The following is a 24,945-nucleotide window of genomic DNA, read 5'->3' as shown; positions in this document are numbered from 1 at the left end:
TCCGGAGCACAAACTTGCACGTACGTCCCGAATAAAAGCACGTGGACCGTCCCGGCCGCGCCAAACAAGTCCGTCTGCAACCTAGCAGGCACGTAATACGTTGTCACGACCACGGAATAAAATGACACATTATAATAAAATCTTTTTTATTGTTGATTATAGAAGTGTAACAAATATAATTTCTTAAAAAGTCTGCAGCGCGTTAAATCTCCTTTTGAATCCACAAATCTTGATAGAAATGTCCAGTGGCTTTTTAGCCACAACCCGATATTTACAAGAATCATAGGATTAATAATAATAATAATGATTTTTGTTTTTCAAAACACAATCAACACATGGAAAGATTCTCCTCAAAAGATCACAACCCGAGATTGCTGTTCATATTCCGAATATTGGACACGATTTGCTCGCCAAACGCGATTCAAAACAAAACACGGCAAATATTTCAGAAAAATTGAATGTCAGATGTGCCTTTGCCCAAAACATCCAAAAGTGCACGTTTGTCTCATTCACAAGTTCAGCTCAAAAGAATCCAACGTCATGTCAGTGCCGTTTCACGACGCACGCACGCTAACAAATACGAACAACAAGTGAACATTTCCTCATTTTGCCAATTATGCAATTCAATGTCAACAAATTCCAACATTGAAATGAGCAATTGGACTTTTCACACCTCTTCAAACCTGACTTCAGTCTTGAAATTCCATCACAGTCTAAAAATCTAATTTGCAAGCCTGAATTTAAGAAGTTAATCAATCAGAGCCTAAAACCAAAATTTGAAATTATTTTGAACAATAAAATGTAGGCACAATCAGCCTTGAGAAAAAGATTTCTCGTAGTCTTAAAAGCTCCTTTTGTGTGAGTTCCACTTTTTTAATTGAACTACAGAATGAAGCAAAAATTATTTCAACACGGCCGTTGAAGTGTTTTCGGACCACAAAGCCGACTTTTTCCAACATTTCCAATTTCTGAAAGCATTTACATTTCATCTTGAAAAAAAACGTCTTTTCTACAAAAAAACAAAAAAAAGAAACAAAGTTGGAGTTGAAATTGTATTTTTTTCCCAGCATATTTGTTGTGGTATGTTCTTTACCGTTCAATTATGGACATAGTATGGACATAAATTATGTTTTGGCTACGAGTGGGGGTGGGGGCAGGAAAGAAACCTGGACTTGTAGTGGAAGACCAAAAACAAAAAAGAAGAGAAAAATAAAAACAGCAAGACAACAAAGTGTCATCGTGGTCTCCATGACAGCAAAAAACACAAAAAAGTAAAACTAAAATACACAAAAAACAGACAAAAAACATTTAGAACAAAAAGACCAGAAAGACACAGAAATAAAAAAAGGCAAGCAATAAAAATAAACACAAAGAGGAAAGATAAAATAAAAAACAACAACCAAGAAGTCATCTAAAATCAACAAAACAGATAAAAATCAACATAAAAAACAAACAAAAAAGAACCAAAATGGACGCAGAAAACGGACAAAAAGAAAATGAGAAAACAAAGAAAAGTTAAGACAAAATAAATGACCACAAAACATGAAAATAAAAAGTAAAAAACAAAGAAAAAAAAAAAGACGAACAAGAACCAAGACCGCATTGAAAAAAAGAAAAAGAAAAAATTAAAACCGAAAAGGTGTGAAACTGAATTCACTTCACATTGGCTGGTACATTCACACATTGATTGTCCTGCCATCTCAGTTTTTTCACTTTGCCGTTTTTGATTCATCCAATTTGAATCTTCTTTGCCATTGTTGCCATTTCCCGGAAATAAAAACAAAACATATACAATAACAATAATAATAAATTAACACAACAATCAAACTTGACAATCAAAAATACGAATCGTCTTTGATTATGATCACTTTTTTTGAGAGTCGCAAAAATGTGAAGACTTCTTTTGTGATCACATTAAGCTGAGTTGTGAAAAAAAAATTGGATGCTCAGGCGCTGTCCCACCAATAGGTGTCAGTGTTGGACAGAACGTACACGCTAAATTGAAGTGGATAACGTTAGTTGGGTGTTGATTTTTTTTGCTTTCTCAAGCCAACCACCACCACCACAACCTCGCTTAAACATGTCCATCAGCAAACAGACTGAAGTAGGCTGCAATTGTGGCGTCGCGACACTAGGTGTCAGTAGAGTACCGGAAACGTAGCCGGCGGCTGGAGCCCATGAAGAGGAAGAATTTTCTTCACCAGCAGGGGGCACTAACAACCCACGAATAAGCTGACCGCTCCTGTGGCGGTTCATCGTTGACGCCCCGTGTAAGGCTTTTGACGTCTTAATTTGGAGTTACGATCATTTCAACAGTTATTTGCAGAAAATGGACAAAATAAGTAGTTTTAGGATTTTTTTTTAAATTTTCAGGGCTAAATGCCGGAGAGTATTGTATGTGTTGCTGCTCTGTGTGTCGTTTGAAGATTTAAAATGACCAAATAGCGTCCGTGCATATTGCGGCCTTTAACCTTTTACGTGTCTGTAACATATTCACCGTGATAAATGACGGCTCACGGCACCCTTTCCCCTGTTAAAGCTACATGGTGCATTTTTCACAGCCGGTTTGGTGTGTGTGAGCAGCCTCGAAGCGAAGGCACAAGATGAAGCGTGGCTTTAGAGCGAGGCGTCGTGGGGGCACAGCCGCCGACCCAACAAGCATCCGTCAAACAGCCGCGTCGCCGCCGACAACGACAAGGACGCGACGATGACTCGGCATGGCTTGAAGTGGGTTTGACAGCCGTTCTCATGCTGCCGCTGAAGAAATATGAAGGAAAACATTAAAAAAAAAAAAAAAGATTTGTGCGGCGAGCTGCTTGCCCCCCCACCCTGCCGCAAAAAAATGGAAAGATAAAAAGCAACAACAGAGGTCCAAAGAGGTCGCCCCCCTGCCTGGTCACAACATTAGGAACAGCCGCTTAAGAGATCCTAGAACAAGAATTCTGCCTCGCGTAGAAGCTCATTTTAGGGCCTCACTTTCACAAAATGAGAATTTTCTCAAATCTTTGACACTCCCAAAAGAAAAGAGAATTATTGGTTGTAAAGGCAAAATGTTTGGACATAAAACTCTCGCCATGCTAGCACTAGCCTCACAATGCTACATTGTTGCTTGGAGACTTTTGCATCAAGTGAGAACTCAAATTAAAAGTTTGGATGGGAGAAGTCCACATATGGATTATTTCATCATTATGCACTCACGCAAGGACGGAATGGCCCCAAAACCTTTTCTTTTCTTTTTTTTTTGCTTTTGAAATGAGCTCCCAATGGTTTGAAACTGACCAAGTAATCGCTTTCAAACATCGAAAAGCTGAAAGGATGACGATTGCGTCTTCTTGTAAACATGATCACACAAAGTGATGTCACTGGGCAGCGAGTGGAAACATCCCGTCTCCGTCTCGTGAAGGCCAAATGAGTCTTTTCCTGTCGATGAGAACGTGGCGTGGATGTCGTCCATCTTGTCACCCTCTCGCCAGCGCGTAAAAATGGCGTCGGAGATATCCTGGCCTTTCAACGCTCGATGAAAAAGGTCGTCGTGGAAGCCAGGGAAAAACAACCGGATCAGAAAAAGTACCCGAGAGGAGACGCGACGGACGCAAAGTCGCCTCTGATCCCATTAAATGAATTGCCAAAAAGTCATCTCGCAGCCAGCAGAAATTCAAACCTTGGAGGGGCTCCCCAAGTTGTTCCTACTCCACCTCGTTGGTCCGTTCCGGCGGCTCCTTCTTAATGACGGGCAGCGGGTGAGCCTCCGTGTTGAACACCCAGTGCTCCAACGAGATGTGGTCGTCGTCGGAGAACAGCAAATACAAATACCTGGGAAGCAACGGCAGAACGTTCGGTGGACGTTTGCGCAATGTCAAGTTTTGAACTTACTCTCACAAAATCAACACGCAAAATATAGTTCAACAATTTTCCCTTGCTTTTGTTTAAAAAAAAAATATATATATCAATGCTTGCCATCTTGAGGTGGAAAAAAATTGGCCACATTTTGGTTGTTATTTCGCAACAACGGAACTACGGAAGAAACTAAAAAATTCATATGCATCATTTTTTTTTTTTTGTCTTGCGAAGGTCACACACTGGTTGGCACTTTGAAAATGGCATCGGCCACCTTCATTCAATTTCAGAAACGAGCTCAACGTATTTTGAGGAAATGGCGCGTTCCTATTTTTTTTTTTTTTCATGTCCCAGTTTGGTCAACTTTTTCTTTTTCTGATTTTTGAAAGATTCTTTGACTTGGAGTTGCTCTGAAAGTGATAAGAAATGAACGTTTGTTTCCTTCTGCGTCTTACTTGAGCGTCTCGGCCAGGAAGAAGCTCTGCTGCACGTCGTCATGGCTCGGCGTGGACCCGTAGACGTCTCGGATGCCACTGTAGCCTCCCTCCACCTTGCAGTACTGCTCCAAGGCCTGCGGGTTCAAAGGTCATTCATGGGGCGAGTGATTGATTTTGGTTCCAATGGTGACGTCATCGTTGCGTTACCATGACGGCCTCCCAGCCCCACTCCCGGTACTTTGGGTCGTGGGTGAACCTCCACATGTACATGTAGGTCTCGATGACTTCAGGCCGCAGGATGAAGTACTTCTCATTTTGCCGCGTGGCGATGGCCTCCACACCGCCGTCGAAACGGAACGCCTCTGGCCCCAGCTTTAAAGCTAAAAAACAAAAAATGTGAATTCCTGTCTGTCACGGCAGGACAGGAAGTGGTCGGCGCGCAAGTACCAGTTCTGGAGTAGGACTCGTGACAGGTCCTGGCGATCTCGGCCGCTTGCTTCATCTGGTGGCCCGTCTTGTCGTCGGGCGCCCCGTCGGCGCCGAGCGCCACCATGCCGCCGGCGAAACAGGTCAGGTGACCCATTTTATGCTCCAAAAGGCCCCCCTTCCACTCGGCTATGTACGTCAAGCCGCCGCTCGACTTCCTCATCAGGCTGCTCTCGATGGCCTGGGCGCAGGAAGTCAGCCATTTTGTTTGAATCCGAAAGCTGCCAGCGCACGATTGCGTTCGTACTGGCCCTTTAAGACGAGCTAAGTCAAGAGAGACGCTCATCTACTTTGAGGCGTCTCCTGTCGACAAAGAAATCACTTTTAATCCGCAGGATTAAAGGGGATTATGGGTAAAGTATCTGCTCAAGATGAATGTTGCGCTCAAGACGATGCCGCGATGACGACGCGTGTGCGTTAGTGAGTGCGCCACCTGATGCGCGAGCAGATGAATGTGATTGCGTTTGTCATGCAAATGCGGTGCGGCGGGCTTAGATGCGCTAGGCTACGCGACGCTACATAAGCATTCCGCCATCTGCTGGAACTCCCACAATGCATCAGCACAATAACCTAAGACAAACTTATCCTTGCACCTTTTTCACTCAAATAACTCACAATTATTGAGACACACGGAGATGTGTGTGAGGCAGTGAGCGACAGAATGCTTGCGCGTGTCTTCACAATTGTATGTTTTGCACCAGTCCAGATTTAGTAGACGAGGACTTCGCACAATGACGTTAGAAAATATATTTCTGTGAGTGTAAGAGAAAGAAATCAAAAAAACTGTTGCCAATTGTGAATGTGGTCCCCTGAAAGCCATATAGACGTGCATGAGTGTGTGTGTGAGCAAGTAAACAACTGGCAGTGTGGATTTATAAGCACGTTTCTGTTGACAATTTGATGTTTTGCACCAATCCAGCATTGGTGGATGCGAGGGCCTGTAGACGTTTATAAATTTGGTTGACAAAGCGAGAAGACCGACTTTGCGTATGTGTGTGTGTGTTTATAAACGTGACAAGAGGACACTTTGACGTGGTCACACTGGCCGAGGGTATCGAACCTCTAACCTCTGAGTTGGGAAACGACCACGCTCACACCGAGCCACGCCGCCCCCCGACATGTTTATGATGTGATAAAACCCGACTGCCGGTGTGTGTGTGTGTGTGTGTGTGCGTTACCTGCAGGGCGTCATAATACATTTTCTTGGCCTCATCGTCCGTCTTGTCAGACATGAGCCAGGCTTTGAGCAGGTACTCGTAAAAGCTGTCACCCAGGCCGCCCACGGACACATGATCTGCAACGCAAGCATCCAGATTAACCTCCTCATCATCATCATCATCCTTTTCTCTCAGATTACGCGGACATCGATGCTCCATCACGCGCCACCTCTGTTGTGTTTAAAGTGGCGTCGACTACATGCGTGCGTGGGGTTGACGGCGGGTGACATGATGATGATGACAAGCAAACAAAAGAAATAAAAGGATGCATCTCGTATGAAAAAAAAGAGCCTTATCAGAATAAATACAATGACAATTTTTTTTTATTGATTTTATTTTGCTCTTGCCATTTCAGCCCAGTCGAATTGTCTTTTTTGAATCATTTTTATCTGAAAATCTCCTTCCCTAAAATTAATTATCGCACATTTTATTCAAGAGGGGTAAAAAAAGAAATCTTCAAATTTGAAAATACCACAGAAACTATATCACTTCATTCTTGTGCATATTAGCATTGTTAGCGCTCTCCCAATGCCCCCGTCAAAAAAAAAAACTATTCCGGCATTTTCAGCGATGGTGTGCCGTTAAAGAGTGACAGCGAGAGTGACAGATGCTCCAAATAGAGCATGCTGGAAATGATTTGACAAACCGAGACGAAAGTCGCCCTTTAAAAGGCGACAGCTGCAGCTGCAGATGATCGACTCGTAAAAATTCAGTTAAAAAAAAAAAATATTTTTTTTTTTTTTGGAGGAGACACCCCAAGGTCATCAATTATGCAGCAAATGCGCTTTCAAGCTAATTACGCAATGACTTTCCGGAGCCAAATAAGCATTAAAGCCAGATTCCCCATCCCCCCAATTTATTTATTTATTTTTTTGGGGCGCTGAGGTTGAAAGTTGCTGTCTGAAGTCAAAATCTAAAAACATCCGATTCTATTTGTAAAAAATAGAATCAGTTAAATGCTAATTATCACAACAGACGCACTTGTGATGAATATTTTAATGTAAACTAAAGAGGTGCGTGTGCACATTTTAAGCATCAAACAAAGTAAAAGCAACAAAAAAACAAAACAAAACAAAAGAAGTCAATATTAAAAAAAGATGAAACAAATATTCTCACTTGATGCCAGGCCGCTGTGCATAAAACGAGAGTGCGAGCGGCTCGATGAATAATTAAGCAAGAAAAATAGCTTTTTCTTTTCAACTTGGAGAAGCTGAAATAAGGTTGAGCGTTTTCTAAAGCAAGTTTCACTTGATTTTGGAAAAAAAGAAAAAAAAATCCTTTTCAAGTATTGATGAAGAGGATCGGGAGGATTATCATAACGGACTCAAAATGGAACACTTGAAAGCGACCCAACGTCAAATGAACTGATTTATTTTTTTATTTTCCCCCCCATAACCACTGACAAAATGTGCGGCGTAAACAGCGGGACGAGGGAAATAAATGAAAACGATTTGAGTTTTAAAGAAAAAAAATGGCCATAAAATATGAAATAGAATGTAAAGAATGAAATCTTTTTTTGCTTCAGTTCAATGGACATTGTTATGTCATCTGTTTCGCGTCTTTGCCACCAGAGGGCAGCGTTAAAGCAAATGGAGACAATCACTTCTTACTCCGAAATGTTGGCATCAAAAAGAGTTGTTCTCCGCAGAGGATAAAGAATATATGCCTGAGAGTATTTGTTCAAACAACAAGACCGATGTTGCCTTCAGGGACCTCCAAAACAAACGGTTACATTATGAACTGACAAGAACTTACGTTGACCCCACTGGCCGCTGTTTGGGTTCAGGTAGTTGGGGTAGAGTCCCTGAGGTTTATCCAAGCGATTCAGAACTTTGCGGATGTTCATCACCTAAAAACAAAGATTTAAATTTCCACTTCACACTTTTGACATCCAACATGAAATTGGTACCAACGCTTTTGGAAGGTGAGCAAAAGAAAATCAAACAACGTTGGTTGTCGGCACCTTGTGAGCAAATTCGAGGTTTGCCGACAGTTTGCTGAGGTGCATAAACTCCAGATGCAGCGTTCCGTACTCGGCCAGGATGCTGCTGCCGCCCGACGCCCACGGCCAGTTGCGGCCGATTCCGCTGCACAGACGCACAAAAGCGCACATTTGGATTTTTTTAGGGAGGTGTCGGCGAAAATTGCCGTTTGCCTCACGCGCTTTGGTGATTGCAAATCCACTTGCCACTGCTATTTACTTGACACCAATTATTACTTTCCAAAGGCGGTACACAAAGATCAGACAAAAATTAAAAAAAAAAACATGAAAAGATGAATTTGTGAAGAGCAAAATGCACGGTCAGGCAAACACTTTTTTTTTTTTACCAACACAAGCATGAATTTTCAATCTCGACAGTAAGTGTTGTTTCTGTGGAAGTCGATGCAATTTGATGCCCGAGGGAGGGAAAAAAATAAAAAAAAGGTTTTCCAAGCTCATTCGGTCAACTCGGTGTCGGAACAACGACGAGAAAAGGTGGAAGATTTCACGTTTTAAACGTTCACAGCCAGAGCGAGAACAATGCGAGGAGCATTTCCGAACAAGCGCAAGCTAATTAAGAGGCGGCTGTCAAAACATTTGAAGTGTGTCAAAGTGTTTAAGGAAAGTGTCGGAGCCGTACAGTGTTGGGTGGTTTTCTTTTGTTGCGATGCACGCTCGTGTGTTGTGCACGCAATCCACTTTATGGTGATTGGTGATGTCACAGGGGGGGGGGTGGTCTTCGCTTATGAGGAGTTGCACTCACCTGTGGGTCGGGGTTGTTTGGTTTTGGATCGTGTGGTGGGGTGAGCAAGGGGAAGAAACCGTACAATTCAGCGTAAACGAACATCGACTGCGAGCGCAACGTGTCCCGAATTGGAGCATAAAACAACCGTGGAACATCGGCCGACGCTTGTGGCGGATAAAGAGAGAGACAAAGCAAGAGCAGCCAAAGAGCGCGACAGACAAGTAAGTGTCTGTCATTTGCTTCCGCGATGGACGCGCCGCCATAGACAGTCAAGCCAGTTGGATGCGCGTCATCAATGTTTTCCACCCCCCTTGTCTTAGCCCGCCGTGGCGTCATTTAAGTTGGACGCCACAACAGAAAGAATTTTTTTTTTTTTTTTTTTCAGATCAAATATTTCTACCTCTCCGGCAGGAAAGTGGAGCGACGAAACGAGCTTGTTATCTCCCTCACGCAGTTACCAGGTTGCCTTGAACACTTTTTTTTTTTTTATAAAGTGGAGAAATGTTTGCAAACAGGAAAGACGGCAAAAATAAAAAGAAAAAAATGCCCACAGGCGAGCGAACTCTCCATCAAGAAGTCCCGCTCGCTTTAAAATGGAACTTTTTCAGCTCAAAAGTTCATTGGCCGAGCAAAAAGGTTTGCATTTGTCAGCATGTGTCGACTTTTAGTCGGTATGAAATGTGTTCGTTGTGGCGGTGGGGGTGAGGGGGGGGGGGGCGTGGATCCGTCGGTAAAATCATTCACTGGCAGCCGTTTTCAGAGAAGTTGCCAACGGTTGCAAGCATTTGGATAAAAAAAAAAAAAGAGCTTTATGTGAAAAAAAAAAGCAGGCGAGTGAATTTCATATTTTTTGCATTAGTGAGCCCCCCCCCCCCCCACGTCCTTCCACGGCTGCCAAAACGACCAATCCCGGCTCGCTAACCTGGAAAAACCGAGCGGGCAGCGTCCCATCTCCATAAATTAGCACACGTTCGTCTGTCGCTCCTCTTTAAGGCGCTCCCGCAGATGAAGCCAACGTTTCTTGGCCCAGATAGATTCCCCCCCCCCCACCCATCCACTTTCATTCTCTCCATCGCTCTTTCGATGCGGGCGTCAAATCTTTGGCAACTGCTCGGGGTGAAGAAGAAGAAAACATGGCGGCCATGGATGCACGTTAGCCACGTTAATTCCGGACCTGCCGCCGCAACGGAAACTTTTTGTATTAATATCTTGCTCAAAAATGTTAACGCAATCAGTCAATAGCAGGCAAGACGCAAAATCAAGGCGCTGAAGTGGGTCAGCCGAGGTTGTGACGCGAGCCCACTCGGGCGCGCTAATGGAGCCACTCGGCGTCTCAGGCCTATTAATCAAACGGCGAGACCCCGAGAGCTTAGCATTGATTGCTTCTGCCTTCGAGCCGCACGACGAGCGCATCCGTCATACAAAGTGACACTTTTTCTTTTTTTCTTTTTTGACACAAGATGAAGAGCGACAGAAAACTGTCCAACTTCATTATACTCATCTACACTCGACTCAAAACGCAATGAAACATTCAAGCCGCGACGGCAAACAGGCCCGCCCACAATCGGCCTTTTGCTGACGTCGCCACGATCGACGAGTCCGTATTTGCCTCGTCTCGCTTTGGTGATTTTATGGCTTCGTCTTCACATTAAGAGCGTTTCAGTGAACCAGTTCAGCGTTACTTGATGGTTAATAGTTGCTAAATTTGGAGGAATTGTGTTGAATTTGGACAGCTTCAACTGAGTGTGGACGGCCGCGCAGCTTTAGCATCGCGCTGGCTTTGTTTTGGTAAAATGTAGACAAGAGAAGCTGAAAAGTTATTATTGAAAATTGAACAGTTGCAAATTCCCAAAGGAAAAAAAAAATTCCGTAAGCCCGCAGACAATGTTTCGCATCATATGCTAGCATGAAGCTAGCGGACGGAAAAAGTTACATTGTGTGGAATATTTTGCCGTTTAAATATGTAGTCCTCTTTTTGTTTGGTCTGCTTTTCAGTCAACTTAAACTTGAATCCTTTGAGAGTGCGTCATCGCTGCGCATGCTAACGGAGGCCGCGCTGCTAACAAACATGAGATGCTAATCCTGCGGCAAACGCACTTTTCGGTACGCGTGAGCGACGGTCAAATGTTCTTCGGCCGGCTGACGCATCAATCGCATCGATGAGCCACATTCTTCTCTCGCTCGGCGCCAATCAAAACGAACGACTTCCTGCCACGCGTCCTTCAGACTTCTTTATGCATCCTTGAAACAGGAGAGGGGTGTGTTCAGGAATGCTAAAATCCGTCCAGGTCACACACACGAGGCACGACTGCCGAGTTGTTGCCGCTCCTAAAAGGCAATTCATTTTTTCCAAATTTGGGATCTTCAGCGGCGCTAAAATCGTATTCAACGCTCGCGCACTCGAGGGACGGGGCGGGGTCGTTTCTGCCCGCCGAGCTCGCCGAGCCGCGTGAACACACCGAGGAAGTTGATTTGCAACAGCCTGTTTATTCCCATGACGGCGAGATTTTAATTAGCGTCTGACAAACGCGCAGCGGCGTTGGCCGTTTGCGCTCCGTTGCCGCAGATGAAACAAAATGGAGGACGACTCTTCTCTTGATTGATTATTGGGTGGTCATGAAAGAAGTGGACCAATTTCTTTTGGTACGAGTGACAAAGTGGACATGGGAGCGTCTCGGGGTCTTACCTTTTGAGGTTGAGCAAAGCCCAGGGGATTCCGGTGGGCGTTTTAAAGGCCGGGAGCAGTTTTTCACCCAGCTCCACCGCTTTTCTGCGGAAAACCTGCCAATGACAAAAATATACATTCAGAGTGGACCGGTACCGGAACTTGAATGCCAAAACTTTTGCCTGAACGCCAAACCAATAATGAATAAGTTGACTTCATGTTTACAGTTTGACCGCGGCACGTTTTCCTCGCACGACTTTCTACAGCGAAAAACGCAGCGGTCAGCGCGCCTCCAGTTCGAGCCCGGAGCTTCGTCCCGTCTTCTGTCAGCATCCATCTGTCATCGTATAGAAACACAAATGAGAGGCGCGAGCTGACTTTCCCCGAGAGGGCGTTGCGAGGGACCGGCAAAAGAGAAAAAAAAAAGTACGAGATGAGCCAGGCGGCAAAGCTCAAGAGGCCGCTTGTCAACAGCAGAGTGGAAACGCCCGCAGAGAAGCAACAGCAACAATTCCTTGCACATTTTGCGTTTTGGTTGCGAGGGAAAAATTTGGACAATTTTTTTAGACTATATTAAAAATAAATAATAAATAGAGCGAGAGACAGAGAGATCGTTTTTGCATTTCTGGCTTAAAGCTAAAAAGTAAATTCATGTTTTTTGGCGACTCACCTCTTGCCAAATATTGGAATCAGTCTTGCTTTCTTTTTCATTGCAATGACGTCAACTTTCCGGAACTTGGTGACACTGTCGATGCCAAATTAGCCCAATGCGTGTGTGTGTGTGTGTGTGTGTGTGTGTGTAACAAGGCGTCAGAGCCCAGTGATTAATGCCTTTAATAACGCATGGAGCACACTGCAGGGTGGAATAAAAACACTCGCAGGGACGCACCGAAGAATAATTTAAACACACCCCGCGTCCGAGGCGATCACGCCGCGTGCCAAAGCAGCTTTAATAAGCAAATGAATTACACAAGGCGCCGAGCGAGCGAGAGGCGGCGATCATTAGGAAAAACGCATGTTGATCGTCACATTTCACACCTGGACTGCCCCCCCCCCCATCCACTGCAATGTGGTGAGGACGTGCAAGCGCGACCACGTCGTGGCTTTTTATGAGTTCACCGAGCGGCTAATTCTCCAGAACTCAACAAGGAGCATCCTGACTACGTGTCGTCTCAGAAGATGAGTCCTCATTGGCTGCGGGGACCGAGACGAGACAACGTAAAATCTCTCGGAACCTCCGCATCCGGGTCACCGCCTCTTCCTCTTCCTTCCCTCGGTTAGGCGCTCCCGTTCAATCCTTCCCGCTTCTCGCACGACCTTCAAATGTTACTCTCGGTGAGGCCAAACCACGCCGCCGCCGCAGTCCAACTTCCAGAGGAATTAAAAAAAAAAAAAAAAAAAAAGTAGGCCGCACTTTATTTTCATCCATTACCTGTCGTCCTGCGTGCGTCCTGCTCCACATTCTCTGACCCGAATCAAGCCCGTCACTTTTACTTTTCATCCACTTTTATTGTTTGGACAGATGCACTAAAAAAATACTTTGATCATCCAAACTGTACAATTTGTGAAACGTTGGCGAGCTCGCCAAGCTCGTTTTCGTCCCAACTGTAAGCGACTTTTAAAAAAGCGAGAGTTCAATTTAAGAAACGTGTCAAATGGGACTCGCGTTAGCGTCCATGAAGCCCAAGAATGCAGCAAGTGAGCTTGGATGTGTGAGGCGCACTTTGCTTCGGCAAACGCACATTCCAGGCGCGTGCACGTTGCGTTGTACGCTGCCGTCAAGAGTTTCCGCTCTCTATCTCTCAGCGGCTTTATTCGTCTCCTTCAGGCCAGCGGCGGCAAGTCAAGCCCGAAAAGAGCGTCGGAATTAAAAGCTACAAAAAGGCCCGTTGTGGAAGCGTGTCAAGATTGCGCTCGTCGGCACACACAGTGAGGAGGCGAGGCGAGCCAAACTCAACTGCAATTGTTCGGGAGACCTGTTCAGGTTACGGTGAGCACTCGTGGTTAGCGCTCGGAAACGTTGCATGGATATAAAAATAATAATTAAAAAAAAAAAAAAAAACTCACACTTTAAACTGATCAAAATAGATTGTTTAAATGTTTTTTTTAAAGTTGTAGAGGCGACGAAGAGGCACAGCGTGCCTGCTTCGAGTTTCCGTTAAGTCCTCGTTAATGTTTAAACACCCAAAGCATATCGTTTCGTTTCACGTGAAACGCAAACAACCTCATCGAAGAATTATCGAAATTAGCATCGACGTCCCAGCAACAAAAGCAAAGTCGCGGAAGCACAGATGCTTCCAACGTTAACCGCATTTTTGTTTGGTCAGCAGAAATCATTCCGAAGCACGGCAAGATGACACAAATGCATTCTGGGACGTAAAGTTGCACATTTACTGGAGAAGCCATCGTAATAAATCGGAAGGCTACCAGCTGCTGACTGGCAATTTTTTTTTTTAAACATATAACTGATTTTTACGGAGCGGCACACGGGTGGGCAGGGAGGGTTTAAGACGCAAATATGTTGGAGTATTCCGGGGGAGCGTCGAGCGCGAAGGACGATTTAACGGGCAATTAGAGAGGCGGCAATTAACAGCGCACATTAAAACTCACAATCGTGAATCACGGCAAATACATCGCAACCGTTTAAGCAGATGACAGCGACATGAGTACAAACAAGTTGGCCTTTTTTTGGGGGATTTGCTTTTTGTCATCATTGTTGCTTGGTGAGATTTTCAGGCCATGCTAAATTTTGCGATTCTGAACTCCGAGGACAATCGAACGACGAAGCAGATCAAGATCTGTTTATCGGCTTTTGCAAATGTGACAAAAGCGAGTTAACTTTTGAGTCATCGTGTCGTTCTCACGCCAGCCAAAACGTTCGATATTCTTGCTGTGATCCGCATGAAAGCCAAGAGTAAAATGAAGTCACGCTGTTAACGGCAACAAGGGAGCTCGAATATTGGCGAAGAAAAAAAAAACAAAACATCCCAAAAACATTGAGGCTATTTTCAAAAGCAGAAAAGTAAGAAAAAAAAAAAGTGCATTTTCACAGCGCCTTTGATTGACATCCGCATTAAAAGATGACACATCTTCGCGTCTCTCGTGCCGACGAGCACCCCCATGCGCCCCCCCCCCCCACACACACACAAAAAAAATAATCTTCAAAACGTTTGCCGAGAGCAAAGCAGCCTTTTGCCTTGCCGGAAAGTATCGGAGCACTTTGTGATGAGTGCGACGATCGCTTGATAGCTGCGAAAAAAAAAAAATGATCATCTGCTCCCGATAAAAATTGACGAGCGTCGCCGCTAAATATGCAAACGATCTTGTACGACAGCAAGACGCCATCCAACGATGACGACGGGCCAACCGTCGGCTGTTTCTAATATTTTGACCGACCAAGAGAAACAACCATACAAGGCACAACGCTCTCTTGTCGATTCCGCCATTTATTTGAACAGTTTGAAACGTGCACTACTGACACCCGCAGGATTTGAGCGGAACTGCAACGTGTATATTGCAAATCAAATGCATGCAGCGGGTCTCTCACCGTTCCTCGTTTCACCAAAATCACCTGACCAGGCACCGTCTCAAAGGTGATTCGGCCAACTCGGGTTTAAAACGTATCCAAGCGGACGAGGAGCCCCCCCCCCCCCTTTTTCTCGGCATGCTATGCTCAGCGCTCACACTTGCACTTAATGCCACCTGATGGCGAAAGCTTGCCGCCCTCAGGCCGGGCCCGAGGATACGACCGCTCTTTTCACGCTGCTGAGCACACAAGCGGGCTGATTGCGTCCTAATGCGACGTTTACACAACGCTCGCCAGTGTCGGAGCTTAAAAGCCAGTCGGCTATGCACACACGCTTGACATTTCACACTTCATGCCGCGGCCCCCCCCCCAAAAAAAAGGGTTTGAAGCGGCGCGTTTACCGGAACAGCTTGGAAATGAGTGCAAAAAGCCTCTGGGCAACGCCGCCACGCGACGGCGAAAGGTCCCGAGAACAAGCTGCCCATGCTTTTTAAGCTAGTTTGAAAAACGCACATGCAGCCAGTTTGCTCGAATAAAGTTCGGAGCACGCAATCCAAATTTTACAGTCAAGATGTTTCCACTGCGTACATGGAATAAAATAAAGCGGACCGCCGTTGGCTTTGGGATCTCGTCAGAACGTGATGAGCATTCCCAAAGCTCAAGCCAACGTCCCCACCGGGAGAACGATTCAAATCGGACGAGCGAGCGAAAGCAATAAATTGATTGACACCAAGGCGAGGCGGTGGAACGCGATAACGCTGATCTGATCTATTTGAGCGATTAGCGTCAATCGTCAGCGGCTTGAACGCGGTTAATATATTACAGTGATTAAAAAGACGCATTTCATATCAACAAGGGCTCGGATTTAAAAGTCCAAACGCGGCGTGAGCTCCTCTTCCGAGTGATTATTTATCCTGAAGCCGAGCCATGTAATCTGCGGCGACAATAACAAAGAATTACGACGACGCGGGCAGATTTGTAATCACACAAATGAGTGTTACCTGCTCGCAAATTGAAAGAGACGTGCTCTGATTTACAGCGGAGGGCCGCCATTTTTCTTTCACGCGATTCATTTGCTGGGCGTCGCGTGACAAAGCTGACAAAAAGAAAACAGGGAAGGTTTGGGGGACATCTCCCCCCCCCCCACACAAATCAACACCATCGAGTGTTGAAACATCCCATTTCGCCATCGCCGACCATTTGCCGAAGCGCTCCGTCGTCGTCGCCACTCGTGCGATTAAAACAAAGTAAGGCCAAATCGTGACTAATACGACGTAATGAAACAGCATTTCATCGGTCGTTTGGCTGCGCACCGCGCTTGTCGTAAAGTTAGACTTTACGAGGTCTTCATCAGCCAGCGATGCTCTGGCCCGCAACTCAAGTGTCGACCTTCAGCAGGACCACTTTTTATTGAACACTTAAAAGAAATCCGGGCTCTGAACTCCCTTCCTTGATGTTTACTTTTTAATCCGATGAGACATACATCCATACGTGCGGTGGATTATTAGCCGGCCCGGCCCGCCTTTGGCACGCTCGGATAATCTCATTACATCTGACATTTGCTATCAACTCCTCGTGTGGCCCGCAACCACTCGGACAACCGGATTAGCAGCAACTCGGCGCTCGCGGCCGCTAACGTTTGAATTAGCACGTGCGGAGCCGGACGGTGCGAAGATGGTGCATTCCGTTCCGCATGCTTGACGATGAAGCCAAACTCGTTTTGTGGCCCGCAGCCGCTCGGAACATTTATGCTCGACTTCACGGGCCACATAAAATGAGGTGGCGGGCCAGATCTGGCCCCCGGGCCTTAAGTTTGACACCTGAGCTTCTTCGCCGCTATATGATACCGCCCCCTGGTGGCCAAGTTGCACACGTTGCGACACACGTCGGCCAAATTCCGCCCCCTTTTCCCACTTCCTGTTTATGTCGTAATGCAGGAAGGCTAAACATGGCTGACGCGTCACATTCCGTTTCCTAATCTTCCTCTAAACTCCCTCCGCGGCCAAGGACAGATTTGACCAGCTGAGAGGAGATTACGAAAGATATCCAGCAAATTAATTTTCCACGCTTTCTGTAAGGAATCCTCCCTTGGCCGCGTGTGCGTGTCGAAGGCTCGCCTTCGCGATGGCGGCCGATGCCAGGAGGCTTTTTTTCCTCACCGCCGCCCGGCAGCAAAGCCAATTTTCCCTGGCGACTGAATGGGATTTCCTGAGGACAGGAGATAGACGCTAGAAGTGTATCGGGCTTTCGCAGCGCTCGCTTCACGTGCGTGCGTGCGCATGCGAGTCTCACTTGCCGGTGGTCCGAAGGGGCCGCTTGTAGCGTGGACCCACAAGGCCGACTTTCTACCAGCGGCCAAGAATTTGAGGCCTAATCTTTCTCTTTCACTTGTAGCGGGTTCCAAAGCAGAATTTCACAGGTTGTTGTTTCATTTGGCTTGAAATGAACCGTCAATGTGGCAAGAAAGTGAAAAGTGCAAGTCATCACGCTGCATCTGATGAGCTTTCGCTGGCCGAGCGGCAAGCGTACAGCCGCGTATTGTTTTGATTGGATTTGCTCTCCTGTAAAGCTGTAGCGAATTTCCCTTGATAAATAAAAGTATCTATCTGTAAAGGCGCCGCTCGGCAGTGCCGTTTGAACCGCAGCCGAAAAGCAGCGCACCGTTTAGTCCGATGAACAGATTAAAAGATTTTGAGATCATTTCAATCGGGAAAATGGATTTCATATCCAAGTGACGATCTTAGTCATGGAAGGAATTAAAATGAGAGGGCAGAAGCTCACATTTTCAATTTAAACCTTCCTGTAAGCCATAAAAAAAATCTATACATTTTTGGTCTCACGTGATGACGTATTGTGCGCGGGAAAGACGTTCAAAATATTGCGGGCGGTTAAACCTCATCCTTAACTTGATGCTGCCGCAATCAATTTGTTCTTCGCCACCGTTTGAGCTGTACGGTCAATGCCAAAGAAAAAAAAAAAATAAATCACAGTGACACTCCAAAGAACCCCAAAACAAGCCGGCATCTCCTTTCATGTCCTTTCCCAAAGTGATGTTGAATCACAGCAGTCTGCAGGGGAATAAACTCACATTTTATGAGCTTGCTTTCTTTCTTTTTTTTTGTGTGTCACTGCACCTCCCTGACTGATTTCTACCTCCCCTCCTGTAAAACTGTTTTATCACGACGACTATCAGGACGTCTGCAGTGGCTCGCTCGCTCGCTCTCCATCATCTGAGTCACTTGCCAAGAGCGGGCCGTCTCTCGTCAAGGTTTTTAGGTGATTGCTTCTTATTTGTGCTTTCCACACGCCGCCGCCGCCGCCGCCGTTATGGAGCTGGCAGCATTTCGGGTTGTCTACGTGCACTTTAGGCTCATCGGTCCTCTCTGGGCACGGATGCATTTTCGCTTCCTGTCTGACGGCGTGATGACTGTGTGCAAAAAAAAAAAAGGCAAAATAATGTCTAGGTCCTGCCTTGTTAGCGCCGTTCGCTCGTGTGCGGATCTAAAATTGGGGCTGCGGGAAGACAGAAGCTGTCTTTGTGATCCTTCAACCGCGAGCTAATATTCAAGTCGTAAATAAAAACCTGACCGAGAGAGCGCCCCGGAGGACACCAACTCAGTTTTTAATTGTGATGGGGGGAAAATAAAAAAAAATGTTTCGCTTTGATTGCGTTTGTGACAAAGTGCGAAATCTATCGAGACCTTGAGGCGAGCCGAGGTTGGAGCCAATAAAGCTCAAAAGAATTTTTAAAAAGCGCGCTTCCTTTTAAAAAATTTTGGTCCTTGGACTTCATTTGACCTCAGCGATTTAAACGTCAAATTGTTGAAATAAAAACAACCACTTGAAAAGTGCTTTTGGAAAATAACATTTTTTTTTTGTTCATGTGACCAAAAAGACGGCAGAACATTAGCAAGCGTGCTAACGGCTAACGCTAACAAACGGAAGCTCTTCCCGAAAAGTCATCTCGAATGAGCCGCAACATTAGCACGAGCGCAAAAATGCTAAGCTAACGCGCCGCCAGTCTTGAAGTTGCACGACGGTGACCTTGCGTCCACTTCGTCAATCTCTTCGGCCGCCTTTTCTTCTGCGAATACGTCAGAGTCGTTAGCCGCTTGCTAACTGCCATTTGGAGCCCCTCGGCTGAGTGACCTTCATCGGAGGAGAAGGCCACCAATCAGCCGCCTTCGCCGAGGAGCCGGACTCATGAGAAAGAAGGGAGGCGTGCGTTGCCTTGCGAGTGCCGCGTATTGATTGACTCATTAAAAAAAAAAAAAAAAGCGTTTATGAGCGAGTGCTGAGGAGGGATAACGAGTGTCACAGTTTGCTCCCGCCGCGAGGCCATTACGCATTCAAATCAGCTGCTACCTGCACCGATTCCCGTCAAGAGCTTTTTTGTCCTCCTTTTTTTTTTGTGTGTGTGCCAATCAAGCCGCCCGGCTTTTAAAGCGTGACGATGATTATTAATATTATTCATCGCCGATGTCGACATGCAGATGTGGGTCACGAGCTGTTGCTGCAAGTCTAAATTTAAACTTTTTTTTTTTCTCTTTTTCCTTCACGCCGCGTACGCCCATGTCTTGTCTGAGGACCGATTAGATCGCGCGCGAACAATACGATTCATTTTTACGAGTGCTCTCAAAGAGCTTTTAAAGCCGCAGCGGCAATCACATCGCAGCCATTGTCTTGTTTTTGTTTTGTTTTTTTCAACTTTTCGGCATCTGCGTGAATAAACGACGCAAACTCGATGCAGCAAAAGCGCTAAAAGACACTCGTTGACTTGTAATTTGTTGTGCTTTCTAATATAATTTTTCATGAAATAAATGAGAATCCAAATAATCAGTCCAAAGGTCTTCAAATGTTTATGAACTGGAATATGCAGGAACGGAAAAACCCGTTCGATGGGTTTTACCACAGGTGGCTTTCAACAATTTCGAGGTCATCGGATCCGAACAAAAGAAACGGGAAAGGTGTGGAAAAATGCACATGACGTGCTTTCCGTGTTTCATTTGAACCGACTGATTTTGATCGGGTTTTTTTTTTTTTTTCCCGCCCCGCCCTGCACGTGCGAAATGCAGTTTGTCAAAAACACAAATACAAGAAAATACTGAAAAGAGCTCGTGGGGAAATCGCGTTGACGCTGACAGCGAAATTGAGACGTTTCAAACAGGTTGCGTTTAAAATGTGACGTAAATCGTTTTTGTCCTGTGATGTGTATTTCAAGAAGCGTGGGAAAGGCGGGGCAAGAAAAAAAAAAAAGAAAAGAAAAGAAGAGCCCTCTGAGGCAGAGATGTGCAATCTGAGGGCAGCGTCGTGAAAAAGAAAAGAGGAAGTTGGAATGAAACAAAAACGATTTTGTTTCCCATTTCCGGCTGGCAAATTTGACGCACGTGCTGACAGTGTCACTGAGCTTGAAAATTTTTTTTTTTTTTCCCCACTCTTGCAGCTAACGAAGGCGAAGACCAAGCAAGGCCTCGCTCACTCGCTCGCCGAAGACACAAAACGCAGCTCAAAGGCAGAACAACATCGGCAATCAAGGCTGCAGTCAAATCTCTGGCGAGTTGGCCTCCTTTTTTAAATTTTCTCTCGTTTGAAGAGCAGCCGCACCGTAGCCCAAGGTTTGAAAAAGGCCGCAGATCTATTGATTCTTCAGCGCAAACTTATAATTAATTCGGAACAGAAGCATATGATTAAGGAGAAAAGAAAAAGAGGAAATGCGCCGCTGATGTCATTTTGCGAGCCGATGCGCTCGCGTTCGTTTCGCCATTTTGTGACGTTACTTTCTTGTGAACGGCAAAAATATGCACGGTTCATTTCGGCCCGGGAAAAACTAAACTAAAATGAAATATATTTTTAGAAACCAGTTTTAGTTAAATAATTGTTAACTGGCTGCTGAGTTATTTCTATTTACTATTATTTAGAGAAAATTCAACAAAAATAAAATCAAAGAAAACATTTCAAGAGTCAATATGAACGGCTTTCAACTTGAAAAATTGACCGAAATATATAAAAACAATTCTAAAAATACATTTTGACATTTGGTTTTGGAAGACTGCAACGAGTGATCCGTGAACATTTGTCCATTTTTATAGAAGACCAGGACTTGGTTCTGTCTTACCTCTTTGCCGGACAGATAGTACGCCGACAGAAGACCTCCCACGAAGCGGATGTTCACCTCAAAAACGGAAATTTCAGCGTTCTGCGGTGGGAGAATAAAAAAAAAAGACAATCAGCCAAGTTGACTTTGCAGCACGTTTATCTTTATTAAGAAAAAAAAATTTAAAAATAAAGCACCTGCCATTCCTTTAAATGTGAAACTTGATTTTTTTTTTTCAATTAAGTTGCAAAGACTAAAGGTCACATGAATGGTGAAAGTCTTGTAATAATTTATCTTGATTTGAATTTACAAAACCACGACAATTCAACACTTGTCTCTACTTTTACAAGTCATATACACGGCGGCTCGGTATTATAATACTTTTTTTGGGGGGTTTTTGGAGCTGCCAGCCGAGCGCTCTAAACTCACGTCAACTTTATTTGCAGTCCCACGCAGATTAGACAAGACAACCGTCCGCTCCGTCCTGTGCCAACAACAATTGAAATGTTTTCTCCCCGAGTTGCTGATTGCAAAGCTGGATTGTGCAGCTAATTAATCCTCGGCGAAACAAAACAAAAGCTCACAAAATGTCTTTTTGCACGACTGCTAAGCCAAAAAGTACAAACGACTTTGGAACAAATGGTCAATTCCATTCTGGAAAGTTGTTTTCTTGCTGGGGCTCAAACTTTATCCTCATCTCTCGCAATCCAAATATGTAACGATATAGTTGTAAATAATTTAGCAAATATCTATGCAAATTAGGTGAGCTAAATGTCTGGCAAGCTTGATTGCAGAAAAAAAATAAAATAAAATAAGTCCCCCAAAAAAATATTTTTTTATTTAGGTCGGTAAATGCAATTAATTTGTCTGAAAAATAATAACTGAGTCCAGTGTTGCCGTTCGGGTCCTAATTAATAAATCGAACTCCAAAAGCCGTTCGAGCCCACGGCAATAATTACAAACGTTATTATCTGTTCCCGTTGGTTTGCGATTAGTTTGCATTCCACACAGGCGGGAAGCAACTAACAAAGCGCTCGGGACTGCGGCGGGATTCTGTTTAGCATTCAGGTGAGGCCGGCCAGCCCGGACAAAAGACATTCTCCGTCTTCATTTGCGCCGAGGGCTGCCGGTGAATTATTTGACACTCGCTCGCTCGGGCGTCGGTCGGCTCCTCGCCCGCTTAGCGTCCAAAAGTAGACGCGGGCCGAACGTCGCTCGAGCCGCTTGGCGTTCATTAGGCATGGAAATCAAGGTCAGGCCTTTCAAGGTGACTTCGTTCAGCTCAGATGGATGATTCCACAGTTTATTGAGTGAATGATGTGCATAACCTTTTGAGAACTCTATTTACGTCATCAGCATAACACACAAAAACACACAAACTCTCCATGCAATCACTTCTTCACTCAAACACACACACAAAAATCTTTTGATCATTATTACTTTGACTCTCATTGAGATTGCGGAAGCAAAACAAATGTTTTTGGACTCCCATGAGGACGATCTCTTGACATGTTGGGCAATATTGCGATAAACGTGATCGTTATAAAAGCTTGTGATGGTTGAAAATTGTCGCTATTTGTACAGCAAGAAATGTTCAAAAAAAAATTCCAAATGGGGGGGGGTGTCAGCTCACCACGTTGAAGTCGAGGTTCTTCTCCACCCACTCGGTGGCGGCGTCAAAGTCGTCAAACATCTCCATGATGTAGAGAGTATCCAGAGCGTCCACGATGGTCGCGCCTTTGATGCTTCCTGCCAGACAAAAATGCAACCAAATGACTTTGGAGTTGTTTGAAAGAAGAGAAGGAATACATTTTGAATTCACCATTGTTGCACTTGGACAAAATGAGTCAAACAGGTACAAAAATGTGTCATAATTACCAGAAATGTGTCCAAAAATCGGCAAAATATTAACATTTGTCCCTAAAAAATATTTAGCAATTTTTTTTGTTCATTCTCCAGTAAAATTAAAATGTTACTTTCCTCAGTTCCATCAATTCTGCAAGCCTTTGCCTCGATGGACATTGCAGAAATATTTATTGGTCTGACGAAGCGTTATCTTTTTTCAGCTTCTTTGCGCCATTTTGGTGAGAAATTCAATCGCAAGCGAAAAAATGCAAAAAAAAATTACTAAAAAAATGAATGAATTGTTGAGCGAGACGTTTGCAGACGGCTTAATTTTGCAATCCCCAGCTTCGGTCACGACAACACCGTGCCGGCGACTCGTCCTTCTTTCCACCTCTGTGGGAGTCTCTGGAGGTGAAGAGGCAACCCCGCCACCACAAAATCGCCCCCCCCCCCCCTCGTGTCTATTGTCTTGCCACCCCACTGATGTTCTTCCCGCTTGGCACCGAGTGTCCATGAGAGTGATACAGATGGCTCCGACACTGACCTGAATACTAATATGGCCTTTTTTTTTCTCTTTTATTTCCCGCTTGACAAAGACTTGAATGATACTCCACCAAATTGCAGCAGCGCCGCTTGATTTTTTTGGAAGGTCGACGCTTTCCTTCTCTGATTTATTCAGTTTTTTTATTTGCGAGTACAACGCGAGCTCCAATTCCCCACCTGCAGTCTTTTTGTATTCATTGTTTGTTATGTCAGCGCGCCACGGGATGACAACACTTTTGTTGGGTGGGAAAAAGAAACGCACACATACCGAGTACCAAAAACAACAATTGTTAATCTGCTTCTTTTACATTTGACTTGAAGGGTAAAAGAACTTTGTGAACGTGTCGGGCGACCTCAAGTTCAACGACAATTTTCATAAACCAATCAACACGTTCTTGGTGTTATACTATTTGCTATTCAATATTTTGTTTTTCATCAAAATTTAAATTTTCACCCCATGCCCAAAAAATATTTTTAAACTGTTAAGTACACAGAAGTAAATGAAAAGTTTCGGAAAGTCAGAATGCAGCCAACAAAGAATATTTTCAAGAGTCTTTTTTTTTCTTATCTCAACCGCCGGCGCGTCTGGAACGTGTCCCCCCCAAAACAAACAAGGTTTCACTGCACAATTATGTTGTTCCCGCCGCGCTTACGTCATTTCTTTCCCGCAAACAAAGCTCAAATCTTTTTTTTTTGCAACCTCAACAACGTTCTGGCCCGAGTTGTAATTTTGCCCGTTCTTTTTTTTTTTTGTCTGCAAAATGCTGCGCCACATGACTCGCCCGCAGGTCACACGGAAATGTGACGGGAGCTGCGATGGCCTTTTCGACTTCCTCCTCCTCCTCGTCCCCCAAAAAAAAAAAACTAATCTTGACAACACTCAGCATTTCCTGCGCATGACCTGATAGGACTCCACTGAGCCGCTGCCTTCGCCTTCGGTTGTGTGCTTTGTAATCGGCCGAAGATGTGAGATTTCAAATTGTTTTTCTTATCACATCTTTTCACAATTGGAGCGGTCCATTTTAATTGGTGGTGCCGCCCCTTTCATTTTGTTTTGATCCTTTTGATGTATTCCAACAAGCACAAACTGTCAGTCACTCACAAGCGAGTCACAAACGCAAACCCGACTCCGACGGAATACATTTTCCATGAGTGTGCCCGTTCCACTTCCTGTTCTTGTCTTTCTCTCTCTCTGCCACTCGTGCAAAGACGTACGAGCTCTCTCCAGCGCTGGCGGACGTGAAAAAATAAAAAGCATCTGGTGCAGAGTGCGGCGTGCTGACTCAGCAAAGTGTCATCGCTGTTAAAGAAGAAGCACCGTCCTTGCGTTGTCGGAGGGCCGACGATTTTTATTTTAGGACGGAGGGTCGAGGGTGAAAGGCTAGCCAGATCGCGGGGGACCGACTGGCCAAAAAGGGTCAAGTGCCCGTCTGATGAATCAACAATTAAATCCTGCAAATCCTCCTTAAAAGTTGGCCGCTTGGTAAAATGATTTATTTGCACACAAGAAATACATCAAATGAAAACTAAAACTCAACGAAAGCAAAAGATTTAGAAAAAAATACAACT

The 24,945-nt window shown here is 44.9% G+C and overlaps 1 protein-coding gene across 1 annotated transcript in view; it reads right to left on the bottom strand.

Annotated features, from left to right (window-relative positions):
* Positions 1-129: 129 nt before the first annotated feature.
* Positions 130-24,945, bottom strand: part of man1a1 (mannosidase, alpha, class 1A, member 1) — a 40,717-nt gene continuing 15,901 nt past the window's right edge. Inside the window, exons 3-12 of the mRNA XM_088285584.1 lie at positions 22,622-22,737; positions 21,010-21,090; positions 11,390-11,484; positions 7,941-8,064; positions 7,733-7,826; positions 5,939-6,054; positions 4,722-4,941; positions 4,482-4,654; positions 4,293-4,408; positions 130-3,813 (exon numbers count right to left, since the gene is read on the bottom strand). Of these exons, the coding sequence (XP_088141710.1) occupies positions 3,687-3,813; positions 4,293-4,408; positions 4,482-4,654; positions 4,722-4,941; positions 5,939-6,054; positions 7,733-7,826; positions 7,941-8,064; positions 11,390-11,484; positions 21,010-21,090; positions 22,622-22,737 (1,262 nt within the window). The 3' untranslated portion in view covers positions 130-3,686. The remainder of the gene's footprint in view (positions 3,814-4,292; positions 4,409-4,481; positions 4,655-4,721; positions 4,942-5,938; positions 6,055-7,732; positions 7,827-7,940; positions 8,065-11,389; positions 11,485-21,009; positions 21,091-22,621; positions 22,738-24,945) is intronic.

Source organism: Idiotropiscis lumnitzeri, chromosome 21, assembly GCF_059441095.1.
Source record: "Idiotropiscis lumnitzeri isolate Australia: NSW breed Sydney's pygmy pipehorse chromosome 21, RoL_Ilum_1.0, whole genome shotgun sequence".
In the NCBI taxonomy this organism is placed as follows: Eukaryota; Metazoa; Chordata; class Actinopteri; order Syngnathiformes; family Syngnathidae; genus Idiotropiscis; species Idiotropiscis lumnitzeri.
The sequence above is the reverse complement of the archived record's forward strand: the minus strand, read 5'-3'. Positions and strand labels throughout refer to the sequence as shown.